Genomic DNA, 13782 nt, shown 5'->3' on the forward strand with positions numbered 1-13782 from the left:
ACTAAATCCCGCTCTGTTTTCTTACGTTCTACAGCTAGAGCCTTACTAAACCTAATTGATTCTGCTCTAATTGCCCGCTTCAGGGCGAACCACCAGTTGTTGTTGATGATTGCCCCGGTTAAAGCCCTCTTAACTAATAAACTAATCCGGTCTCTGTAGGCTTTGCACGCCGTTATTGACGTGTTTAGCTTCCAGTAACCGGGGCCTTGTCTATGGAGCCTATCTAAGTCGACCGTACAGATCACGAATTTGTGGTCCGTGTAGCCGACTATGTTGAATTGTGGACACCCTATGCTATCCTTATCCGCTGACCTACAGAAAAATCTATCTAAGTACGATCTAGACGACCCGACGCGATTAGTCCAAGTCCACATTGGCACATTCGGGTTGTCTAGTCGATACCTGCCGGACAGCTGAAAGCGTTTGAGCAGGTTGGCGAGGCTCTTGCGTCCCCCTTTCCTATTAGATGCTCCCGCACCCACCCTATCGATACGTTCGTCTAGGACAGCGTTCCAGTCCCCAACTAGCACTAAAGTGCGAGAAGTACCTAGGAAAACTTCTAGACGTTTGAAATAATCCGACTGCCCTGCTCCTGTCGGAGCGTAGGCAGCCAGTAGTCTGAAAGCAGCGCCATCACTACTATCGACGTCCAGGACCACCAACTTACCTTCCGGATCCAGGAAGACTGCCCTTATTTTCAAGTCTAGGCCTTTCCGAAATAGCACCGCAGTACCTCCACCGCCCGCTCCCGGCCGACACGGAGATAGGAAAATCTCGTACCCGCCAAAAAGGGCTGCGAGTTCCTGTGGGTTGGAGAGCCTGGTTTCGCTAATGGCTGCTATATCTACACTGTAAGACCTCAGGTCGTTCAACAGGTGACCTTGTTTCCAAGCCGACCCGAGGCCTCTCACATTTATGCTTCCGATTCTGAGAATTACCATGTTTTTTTTAAAAAGGAAAGTATTAGAGGAGAAAAGGCTCTACTTACTGTTTTCTGGTGGGGTGGCTCCCCTGTGTTTTCGTGTGGATGTTTCCACTAAATTCCGATAAAGGCTTTGGGCGAAGCTTCTCCCTAGCGACCCAACATAATTCGGAAACTTTTCTTTTATTTTATTATAGTTCTCTTGGGTTATTTTTAGTGTGAGTATGTGTGCTGGTGGTGCGTTGTGTAGGGGTATAATGAAATTTGTGGTGTTTGCATTTGTACTGTTTTTTAAAAAGTCTAATAAGTGTTCATTTTTTGTGTTGATGGCTGTTACGTTTGTGGTGTGTGTGAGTGCTGGTGTTTGCGGTGGAGAAGGTGTTGCTATTTGTTGTGAGTGCGTATTGTTGTTGCCGATGATGTTGGGAAGCTCACCTTTTTCGCGCCTCCCCTCTTTGTCAATTGTTTCTTTTGTCTTTCTTTTTCGTTTTTTTGTTGGTGGTACAGTGTGCCACTTCCCTTTTTCACTATCAGTGCTCGCACAATCCGAGCTGATCTGATCTGGAAGGGAAATGTTTGTCGGATCTGGTGAAGATTCTTTTACAATTTCTGTTGTTGCTGGTTCTGTTATCTTTTTTGGTGTGGAGGTTCTTGGTGTTGGTGTTGGTTTGGTGATGGATGGAGATGGTGGTGTCGCTTTTCGTGGTGCTGGTGGTGATGGTGTTGGTGGTGATGGTATTGGTGGTGATGGTGTTGGTGGTGATGGTGTTGGTGGTGATGGTGTTGGTGGTGTGGAGGCTTTTGGTTGTTGTTGTTGCTGCAATTTTCTGTTTTTGTCTGCCTCCATTCTTTGCTTGTAGATGGGGCAGTCTCTTTTTAGGTGTTTTTCACTGCTGCAGAGGTAGCACTTTGGTCTGCGCCCCTCTACTGCAATGTGTATTCTACTGCCATCCGGCAGGTTTATGGCGTCGGGTATGGTATTTATGCTATCTTGTTCAATCTGAACAAGGAGATGCATTTCCATGCCCAACCAGTTTTTTTCTTTTACTCTGTTCACCTTTAGGATAGTGGCAGTCTCTTCAATGTCGAAGAGCATAGCTGCCACTAGCCAGGAGATGTTCAGTTCTGGTGGCACATGATTTATTTTTATTTCTGTCACACGTCGACCAAAGTATGTCGGCACGAGTAATAATTCTTCCGCCTTTAACGGTGTTGTAGAGTGCCGGATGGCATCCTCTTCCGTTGGGAAGCGCACTTCCACTGTTCCAAAGCGCTTCCCTTTGGTTACGAAGCTTTTTTGGCCCCATATCGGCTTTAGAGCTATCTCCAATCTCTGTGGAGTAGCATTCTCCATCTTTTGGTATTTTGTATTGAATACCTTGTATACTATTGTTTTTCTTTTCGTTGCTTGTATTAATGCTTGTGGAGTGTTAAGGAAGACATTATTGCCATCTCTTCTTAACAATTCCTTGGCATTCTTTATTTCTGCCATTGTCACTTGGATTTCTTCTGAGCTCTGCTTAGCTGCGGAGGCGAAACCGTTACAATGGCTACTGGTTGTAGTCTTGGTGCTGTTGCTCGTGTTGTTTACTTTGTTTTCTTTGTTTTTTTTTTCCTCCTCCCTCTCCGGTGTTGAAGCAATGGTGGAGGTGAGAGCTGGGAAGTCAGCAGCAGAGAGTCTGTTAAACAGACCTGAATCAGGAACACTGTACACTATGGCGTCAGCTAATAAAGAGAAGATAGATCCAAATGAAATTGAAATGAAGTCAGAGATTCTTCGTGCTGGAAGCTTAAAACTATTCTGACAATAGATTCTTAAATTGTTAATTTTGATAATAGCGTAAAAACTACTGCTTACGCAAACGAACACAACAACAGCAACATCTTCAGTAATGATCTTTGATGATAAATTATGCAAAAAGAAAGGAATTCATTCTGATATTTCATTATCAATTCATTATTTGGGATTCCATTTCAGCGAAAATGTAAATTACTTACACAGTCTTTATGAAGACTTTTAGTTGAAAGAAATAAAAATAAAAGAAAATTATGACATTACCGTTTCTGTAGTTCACGTACACACTCACACTTATAGATATATATACATACACATACATAAATATACAAGTATGTGTACGTGTGTGTGTGCGCACGCGCACAAATCATAATCATCATTGATTTCTTCAAGTTAACTCCAGATTTCTTTTCTGATAGCAACCTGCAACTGCGTCACATCGAAGACCTTGATGAGCTGGTTATTCATCGAGATATGCAGTGCTATTTTTCTCTTCGCTTATATTAACTGACGGTTGCTGTCGGTATTGAATGGCACTACAACTGAGACAGTCTGCAGTAGGTATATAGGAGGAAGGAAGTAAAATAATTTCAACTGAAAATTTAATTGACACATGGAGAAATTATCGGTATAGAACCAATACACCACAAAATACTATTGTTTGTGATTGGGATACAAAGCTAATTCTTTCAGGAGTTTTGAGATATGGCTATGAATCAATAACAATATATTTATGGTTCATTAAAAAAAAAAATTCCCGATAATTGTAAAACAATTCCATAACACTTTTAAACGATGTCCTGTTATTTTTGCGAGCTTATCGTTCTTGTTTGCTACATATTGTAATTTTTCACATTTCGCCTGTATCACAAGTTTCGGGTTATAGATGCTTGGAACTTCGGGGTAATACAAGAGCAAAAAAAATGCTGAACAGAGACAAGAGGAAAACTAGGGTGAAAGGGATAAACATTTAGATAGATAGTTGGTATTCCATCTAATGACTCCGCTCAGAAGGCTGTAAAGTTGTTTGGTAGTAAACCCGGTATGAAGAATATATAAAACACAAGGTGGTAACTTTAAATACGTTTATTGTGGTCACAGTAATTGATGTACATTTGTTCCTATATCTACATACATTTGCGTAGGTTGTATGTTAGCTGTTTAACCCCAGTGAGAAGCTCACGAACAGCGATGTGTTAGAACCAGTGCAGTGTGTTGTGGTGCGTAGATGTTGTTGACGACGTTGGTGAGAGACATCAGTGGTGGCGACGAAGATGGAGGTCGCTGCAATTTGATCAGTGGTTAGACCTTAGAAAGTCTGGAACCAACTGAATTTCTTTATTTGCATATAGGGGACAGGACAAGGTCAGTTTTTACACAGGACTGGGGTTACAATCATGATAAAAATGGTTAAATCGGTATGATAAACCGGAAATTACAATGAGGATAAAAATTAAATTATTAGAATAGAGTTCTTGAGTTGTTATTTAACCCGCCGGTTTTTTTGCCTTTTTTTCCTTAGTTTTTCGTTCCTCTTTTTCGTCTTGACCGGCTACACTAGCACGGTCCCATTCACTCTCAGCTTCCTTTCAACTGTTATCCATCTTTTTTCGAACACTCTTTGAGGCAGGCACCTTTTCTCCAGACGGATCTTTCTAATCAGGTGGTAGTTAAAATAACTTATCATCCTGTGTCCGGAGATAAAGTTGCCTGTCTCAATTCCTTTTGCACGCGTCATCCGCACTGTGTCTTTCAGTCCGGCAACTACGCAAAGAAAAGATGCCATACTTTCTTTATTAAAGGAGGAAGACGGTACGACCTTAGTTATGGAACTCAGTCGAGAGCCGTACTCTTTCCGCATCCGACATCAGTTGTTCGACATAGGTCATAAATTTTCTCAGCTCCTCACAATGCACGAAGGTGTGCGCGACAGTTTCACTGATGCGCCAGCACCTCGGGCATGTGGGGGAGGTATCAAACCTGTAGCTTGACAACTTCTCTCGAACCCGCAAGGCCGATCGGCAGCACAACCAAGCCAGGGATTTCTGGAAGTTATCCAGATACCTCGGCCCGAATGTCCTTCCGAACAGGCTGGTTAGTTGTTCCTCATCGAAGCCTAGAACCCCACCTAGGACATCGTCGGACTCATACTCTACCAACCCTCTATACAAATCCGCAGTGGTAGCCCCGCTGCCGGTACTGCTCGCCCGTGAGAACAGAGTGAGTGATTGTCTGCACTCCTTTTGCCATTCTCCCATTCTAGGTCTCCGCTTGAGCCATGTGCCTACGTCCCGAGGGGACGTCAATTGTGAAAAAAGGAGCTTAGCATGCGGTGACCACACCTATTCACCGTCCAGGTAGCGCCAGAGATGTCTCAACCTCAGCGCATTCTTGCGCATCATCAGCCAAGGCATACCTAACTCACCCTTTAACGGTTTCTGGCAGCAGATGGAGCGCCTCACAAGCGTGTTTTCTCTCTCCACAAAAAGCGGAAAAGGATCCGTTCTAACTTGACCAGCAACACACCGGAGCAAGGCACAACGGTTAAGCGGTAGGTTATTACAGATGCTATAAGCACCTGTACAACCTCGGCCCTCCCTACCAAGGATAACGTCCTTCCAGACCAGGTCTGGGTTATGGCCGTCAACTTGCTCGTCACCACTCTCCAGTTTTTCTCCATCTGAAGATCTGGTCCACACCAGACTCAGAGCAATTTAACTGGACCCTCTGTCCAACGACAGACGACGCTGTTGGGAGGCATCGACTTGCCATGCCAGGTGCCGAGTTGCAAGCCGACTGATTTATCCGCATTAATTTTTGCCCCTGCCACCGCTTCGTATCCTTTGATGGCATCTTCTACACGTGGTAGCTGCCCTTCGTCAGACACGATGATGGTGATATCATCCGCATATGCCGTCACTCCTCTATCATAATATAGATCACGCGGGTCTCCTCCCCCCATAGTCCCCAATCTCCGCAGCAGTGACCCAAGACCCAATACATACAGGAGCGGGGGAAGGGGGCAGCCCCGGCGAACTGAACGCTCGGTCGTGAACGGATTCAAGAAGAACCCGTTCACCAGGACAACTGATTCGATGTTGCTATACAAAGCTTCGATCCAGCTACGGAAAATTGGGCCCAGTCCGACCACCCGGAGGACCGCCGCCAGATACCGATGGTCAGCCCTATCGAATGCCTTAGACTAGTCTAAATTTACCAGTCTCCACCTTTACCAGGAACTTTACCCACCTGCTCTATGGTGTAGCGAATGAAGTGAAGGTTGTCGTGTATCGTCCTTCCTGGGATGGTACATGTCTGTGTCTCTCCCACCTTGGCCAAAATCTTTAACTCTGCGTTAAGCAGAGTTATGGGCAGAAAATTATTAACGTTACATTTCCTATCGTTCGAGCTTACGCTATTCTGACGTGCATCCAGAATAGCGTTAAAGTCTCCTAGCATAACTAGTGTCTTTGACGTCACAAGAAAGTTCTCCAGCCGTCGCTAAAACTCATTTCGTTTGCCTTTTGTGCCAACCAGACTGAAGGCCTTACCTCTGCATGTCAGATCCAGAGCAACCGACTCACCTTCTGGGTCTACGAAGATCGTACGCGTCTGCAGGGCCAAGTTTTCCGGAGCAAAACTACAACGCCCCCTTTCCCCCATGTCCGACTAGGAGATATGATTTTCTCATAGCCATTCAGGAGAGTTGAGAAGGCCTGCAGCTTGTCCAACTTGGTCTCTGTAGCAACCATAACATCTATTCTGTGTGACCTGAGGTCGTCGAGGAAACAAGCCTGCTTCCACTTCGAACTCAGGCCACGTACATTCAAATAACCTATACACAGTGTAGCCATCTCATAAACCGAAAAAGAAGGAAAGTAGAGCTTACTTGCTCTTTCATCTTTGAGGGGGATTGTTCTCAGTACCACTAAGATCCCTTCCCCCTCCCCCTTCCAAGCGTGATTCTACTGGCGGGTTAAATACTCTGGGTAATCCTTTTAGTTTTGCAATGTCTTTAGGGTTTCTTTGTTTCATTTCCATATACAGTTTTCGGGAAATTCTCCCGATTGTTATGGGAATTCTGCTGTCACTGTTGGCATACGTTAAACTTTGTTGGTGAGATTTGATAACCCCTTCTAAATATTTATTGTTGCTTTTGTATACCACTGTAGTGGTGTCAGTTTTTTCAGGGATTTCAATTTTTTCTAGTTTAAATTTTTTCCTTTTTTCTTTTCTTTTTCTTCTTGTTCTTGTTTCTTTACTATTTTCGTTTTAGGAGCCGCCTCCTGAGTCTTGGTGGGCGACTCCATTTTTTTGGGTCTTTTGGGGGTCTGGAAATCTATATCTTCCTCAGATGGTGTCTCTGCTGGTTCCTTTTCCTCCGTATTATTTTTACTGGTGGCGGTCGCCCTCTGGGTAACAGCCTCCTTGGCTGGGGGCGCCGCCTCTTCTTTCTCTCCTCCTCTTCGAGGACTTTTTCCTCTTCGTTGTCCTTTTTCGTAGAGGGGCACTTCGACCTCAGGTGTCCTCCCCCCCCCCACATTTATAACACCTGGGTCGCCTCCCCTCTAGGTGCACTGCCAGAATGGTTTCTTCCCCATGCGAATTGTCTCGGGGAGGTTTTCTAGGTCCGTGGTCGTGGCCTGTGCCAGAATTTCCAGAGTTTGGCCCCGCCAGTTTTGTGGGGCGTCTCTGGAAATCTGGATTATATTTCTCTTATCCTTTCTTTCGAATAAGAGAGTGGCCACAGTCCACGTGACCTCCACCTCCGGGGAGATGTTCTTTATCTTTATCCAGGACGTTCTGCGTCCCAGATATAACGGTAATAACATTATATTCCAACTTTGCAAGGTTCGAGTCGACAAATCCCAAGCTCTTTCGGCTGACTCGAACCTTGCTTCAATGATTGCAAAACTAGTGCCTCGGGCCAGAAATTTAATTTGGTTGATTACCGGCCCCAGGCATTTCTCAACTGTACTCTCTTCTAAATGTTCAAATTTCTTTTTTTCAATATCATAAGTTTTATATATTATAGTCTTCCCTTTTGTTTTGTTAATTCATTTAGGGGAGTAATCTTACTCTCACCGTTTTCTTCAGTAATCATCCCGAAATAGGCTTGTATATCCTCTTTTTTAAGCACAATATTTTCTGTTCCACAGACAACGGCGGCAAATTTTTTCTTTTTTTTTCTCTTAAATAGAAGACATGTTAATATTTTTTGAAAAAATATTCAAAAATCAAAAAAATTATTCAACAATTGTCCCGATACGGAACACAGTTCAAATTCACCGAAAGCAGTAATGCACAATTTATATATCTTTTCCCTTGGATGAGGATAACAGTTTCACAATGTTTATCACATCAAAAAATTTTAACGTTTCCGTTACGGGAAACCACAATAAACAAATAACAAATCCTGCAAGCAGGCAACAAATTTCAAATAAACAAACCTTCCGGTGTAAATCGTGCGACAATCAAAGTCTTGAACCAACTGAATTTCTTTATTTTCCTAATACAAGGATACATAGAGGGGACAAACAAGGAAAGACAAGAACATATATGGGTCAGTCAGCTTTTACAAATGATTTAGTACGAATGGGTTTCTACAAATGTGGATGATATGATGTAATATAGTATGATATAATACAAGTTTAAAAATTTAAATAGTTCTTTTCGGGTTTTGGCTTAGTGCACTAACCCACCGGTTGATTTCCTTTGTGTAAATCTTTTCCTGTTCTTCTATGCCCGAACCGGCCGTGTTAGCACGGCTCCTTACATACTCATCTTTCTTACGACTTCCTTCCATCTTTTCGCGAACACTCTTTGCGGCAGGCTCCTCCTCTCCAGACGGATCTTGAAAGCAAGATGGGCGGTGAAGTAATTCACTAGCCCTCGTCCGGAGATGAACTGTCCTGTCGCAATCCCTTTCATTCGCGTCTTCCATACCGTTTCTTTCAATATGGTTATTACGCAGAGAAATACTGCTTTCTTTTCTTTGGAGAAAGAGGAAGGTGGTACAAGCTTTATCATGGACTCAGTCGAGAGCCGTACTGCTTCTGTGTCCAACATCAGCTGTTCGGCATAGGTTATCAACTCCCTCAACACCCCACAGTGTACAAAGGCGTGCATAACCGTTTCGCTTGGCACGCCCGCACCTCAGACATGTGGGAGAGGTGTCATAACCATGCCTTGATAACCTTTCTCGAAACGGTAAGGCCGATCGGTAGCACAGCCAGGTCAAGGATTTCTGATAGTTATCCAGAAATCTCGACTCGAAGGTCCTCCCGAACAGGCTGGCTAGCTGCCTCTTATCGAAATCCAGAGTCTCCCCCAGGACATCGTCAGACTTATGCTCTACCAATCCGCTATAAATATCCGCTGTGGTAACCCTGTTGTCAGCATTTTTCACCCGGGAGAAGAGGGAAAGTGCTTGTTTGCACTCCTCTTGCCACTCTCCCGTCTTGGGTCTCCGCCTGATTCATGCTCCTAAGTCCCCAAGGACTCACACTTTGGAAAGACCTGCTCGGCAAGCGTTGACCACACCTGCTCACAATCCAGGTGGCACCGAAGATGTTTCAGCCTCAGCGCGTACTTGCGCATCATCAGCCAGGGCATCCCCAGTCCACCCTTTAACAGTTTCTGGCAACAGATCGAGCGCCTCACAAGTGGAGTTTTACTTCCCCACAAAAAGTGGAAAAGGATCCGCTCCAGCTTGTTCAGCCACAAACAGGGGTAAGGCACGACGGTTAGGCGGTAGGTTATCACTGATGCTATGAACATCTGCACAACCTCCGCCCTTCCCAACAAGGATAACTTCCTCCCAGATCACTTCTGGGCTATGGCTGTCACCTTGCTCGCCACCTCACTCCAGTTCTTCTCCACCTGGAGGTCCGGTCCAAACCAGACCCCGAGCATTTTAACCGGGCCCTTCGTCCAGCACCCGACAACGCTGTTGGGAGGCATTGACTTGCCCCGCCAGGTACCGAGCTGCAAGCCAACTGATTTTTCCTGGTTAATTTTAGCTCCTTCCACCGTCTCGTATCCTTTGATGGCGTTTTCTATCCGAGGTAGACGTCCTTCATCAGACACGGTGATGGTGACGTCATCCGCATATGCCGTTACATTTCTCCCATAACAAAGATCATGCGGGTCCACCCCCGTGTCCTTCATCCTCCGCAGCAATGGCTCGAGCGCCAACACATACAGAATCGGGGACAGGAGGCAGCCCTGGCGAACCGAACACTCGATCGCGAATGGGTTCGAGAAGAACCCATTCACCCGGACTATTGATTCAATATTGCCATACATGGCTTTAATCCAGCCTCGGAAGGTCGGGCCAAATCCGGCCGCCCGGAAGACCGCCGCCAAGTATCCGTGGTCAACCCTATCGAACGCCTTAGACTGATCTAAATTCACCAGTGCCCCACCGTTGTCATGCATTTTACCCACACGCTCTATGGTGTAGCGAATGAGGTGAAGGTTGTCCTGTATCGTCCTTTCTGGGGTGGCACATGTCTGTGCTTCCTCCACCAGGTCGCCCACGACAACCCTAACTCTCTTTGCAAGCACCTTGGCCAAAATCTTTAACTCTGTGTTTAGCAGAGTTATGGGCCTAAAATTATTAACTTTGTCCCCTTGCTCGGGTCCTTCCTGATCAGTGTCATCACTCCTCAGTTCACAGCCTTGGGAATCCTCCCATTCTGCTGCCAATTCGTGTACACACTGGCCAGTACGTCCCCGAACAAGTCTGGCATGCTACTATAAAATTCGTAAGGAAGACCATCCAGACCCGGCGACTTGTCCCCAGGGCACTCGGACAGTACCTCTCTGATCTCCATGGCTGTGATTGGTCCTTCACAGCGCTCAACATCACGATCCAAAAGACGCGGGCCGCCGGCCAGAAAACGCCGTAAGGCATCCCCATGGTCCAGCGTCCCACTCCTCCCGAACAACGCAGCAAAGTGCTTGTGAAGAGCTTTGCATATCTCCTCTTGTCCTTGGATCTCCTGTCCGAACTCATCTGCTAAAGATCCAATCATAGCATCGATGCCACGTCGGGTTTCTTCCGAGCGAGCACAACTAGCAACATTGATATCTTCACGGCCCATTGCACATATCCTAGCCCGGACTCTGCGTCCTTCGTGTTTGGCATTGAGGTGTCGGTCCAGTGCCGATCTCGCCGCCAACACTTGTGTCACAGAGCCCGATCTCAGTGCCTCTTCTAATGTCTTAACTAAATCCCTTTCTATTCTAATCTGTTCTAAACTTAACTGCTTGCTAAATCTAATTGACTCAATCCGAAGGGCTCTTTTGAGGGCACTCCACCACCGGTTGTTGATCACAGCGCCGGTAAATGCCCTCTTCACTAACACCTTAATCTGGCTACGGTAAGCCTCGCAATCCAATATAGTCTTGTTCAGCTTCCAGTCGCCAGATCCATGTCTATGCATCTTATCTATATTCATCCTACACGTCACTAATTTGTGATCTGTGTAGGGTACGTAGGTAAACTGTGAACAACTAAAGCTATGCCTGTCTCTAGTACTTACAACTATCCTATCTATATAAGACCTGATCGATCCGTCGTTTCTTGCCACACTGGAACGTTCGGATAATCAAGTCTATATCGATCTGCCAGCCTGAAGCGCTTCAGCAGATCGATGAGGCATGAGTTCCCCTTTCTATCCTTCGAGCCCACGCTATTCAGGCGTGCTTCCAGTATAGCGTTAAAGTCACCTAGTACAACTACTGTCCTTGATGTCATCAAGAAATTCTCCAGGCGTCGAAAGAGTCTGGAACCGACTGACGTTGAGACTAGAAAGAGGTGAGTTTTTATAGTTGATGGTAGGCTCAAATGCTTGTTTGGAACAGACTGTCTCACGTGACTTATTTGAAGGTTGTGATTGGTTGGGTTGCGTATTGGTTCGCGATAGAGTAAGAGACAAATTGCACCAATACCAACCAATTGGAGTGGTAGACACAACGGGGTCCAAAACAGCGCACAAAGGTTAGCTGTTACCTGCTCCGTTCGTAAGTATGTAATATAAGAGAAGCTCACTAGAGTTCACTACAGACACAATAATGAAATAGTGATATTTTAATAAGCAAAATTGAAAGACTCTTCGATAATAAAAAATCCTGTCCGTGCTATCGACATCTTTGCAGTGCCAGCTATAACATGTGACACTAATGTCACAGAATTAGATTGACTGTAATATGATACGAGAAATCTATTCATAAAATGTCATATACCTTTATGAGACCCAACGACTACACATCTCTAGAAGTGACAGTGTACTGGCTTACCGAACGTTAGGGAGAAATATAAGAAGTTTTTTGTTGATGCTACCTATTTCCTACCCAATTCACAAGAAGTCATGCTTCGCGCTCCTGTTGATTGTCATCGTACAAAAGGTAGCTAAACAATTCGTTAAGAAATTGGATATGATTTCGAACAGTTGAAGCTACATGAACCAGCTTGGACAAGCAACCATAAAAACATGACTTTACATAGTCAGTGTTTCTGCGAGCTGGATGTACATATATAGAAAATCTTTTAGAAAATCTTTAGCCTGGATGAACAAACAACATTCGCGGTGGAAATATTGAAAAGAATACCCACAATTCCACGGTAGATGACAAATGTTACCGCTGTGATATTTTCCCCGAAACAACAGACCACATAGTGTAAGAATATCTTACACTAGTCCTGTTTAAAATACTTAGAAACATGAAACTGTTCAAGCCAACCAATTTAAATCCTTCAAGAGAAGTGACTTATCTTAGAAATATGCAGTGCGAAAATACTGAAGAACATCAGGATACCGACAAACCACCAGATAGCACTTGATAAGTCTACACTAATTTTCTATGATAAAATCGAACTAATCATTAACATAGCAATACTAAATGAAATTAGTGTTTACCACAAGGGATAAAGGACGAGAAGACATTATAAGGTGCCCGTTAAAATAGTTGTGTATATAAAAAATAAAAACAGGCATGAAAAGCAATATCATAAAACAGAAACGAATAACCACCAAGGGTCAAATTGAGAATCCTCTACAAAGCCTGAAATACCCTTATTGTCCTATCTCAGCTGTATTGTAAAGCTAACAGGTGCAACGTAGAATGGGCCCATTCATTCATGCTGTAGATGTCACACTTACCCCACTTTCAATAATATTACTTGAGGGTAGCACCACCCTCTCCTTTCTTATCTCTTCAAAAAAGAACTTAAAATATTTGACGAAGACGAAAATGTTTATCTTCAGTCTTTCCAAACTTTCCCACAATTCTTTTGCCATTGCTATCACAATGGAAAACTGCCTGACTTCCCGCGAAAGGGACAAAGCGATATTCACGATAGACTTGACTGCTAGTGAGATTCGTCCACTCGGCCTTTCAGAGACAGCTTCCTCTCAGGCCATTTCTGAGTGAGACAGGCCATCAGTCTCGCGATCTCTTCCAGGTTCCTATCCACCTGCAGGTCTACTCCGAGCACTTATACCAGGCCCTCAGTCCAGCGACGATTCCAAGTCAACATGGCCTCACCTTTCTAAGGCAAGGTCACCGCCATCAATTCATCGTGTAGAAAGTTCACCATGAGAAAAGTTTAGTGAGAAAATATATCCATAGTATCTCAGCATTAATAGTTAAAAACTATTTTATTGAAAAACAAAACGGTGAATTGATGACGGAAAACTTTCCCTGCTGTGAATTGATGACAGTTAACTTACCGGACATGGAGTTGCAAGCCCACCAATTTAGTCTGGTTCATGCGCGCTTCTGCACATATCTGATATTATATATAATGTCAATCGCTTCTATATCCAAAGTGTCCGACACCATAACAGCATCAACAAAAGTCCATTCCACATCAGCAGTGGTGGTGATTTTTTTTATTTGTCACCAGAAGAACGGATGAGGTGGGGACAGTACAAAGACAGACATAGTGTGGTGTTTAGGTAGAATGTAATGATTGGAAAAGTAGAAACTGTCCACGATATACAATAAAAACAAATTATACATAGTAGATATTAGTAAAAAGAGGTGATTGTGATGT

The 13782-nt window shown here is 44.4% G+C and overlaps 2 protein-coding genes across 4 annotated transcripts in view; one reads left to right on the forward strand and one right to left on the reverse strand.

Moving 5' to 3' along the window:
- Window positions 1-13782, forward strand: part of LOC106879982 (potassium voltage-gated channel subfamily KQT member 1) — a 266966-nt gene that overhangs the window by 46904 nt on the left and 206280 nt on the right. The window lies entirely within an intron of this gene.
- LOC149131506 (uncharacterized) lies at window positions 981-2852 on the reverse strand (the record flags this gene model as incomplete). Its single annotated transcript, XM_089339504.1, has 1 exon — window positions 981-2852. A coding segment is annotated over one exon (1872 nt), but the record flags the coding sequence as incomplete, so codon positions are not given.

This window comes from Octopus bimaculoides, chromosome 21, assembly GCF_046866305.1.
Source record: "Octopus bimaculoides isolate indiv1 chromosome 21, ASM4686630v1, whole genome shotgun sequence".
NCBI classification, from domain to species: domain Eukaryota; kingdom Metazoa; phylum Mollusca; class Cephalopoda; order Octopoda; family Octopodidae; genus Octopus; species Octopus bimaculoides.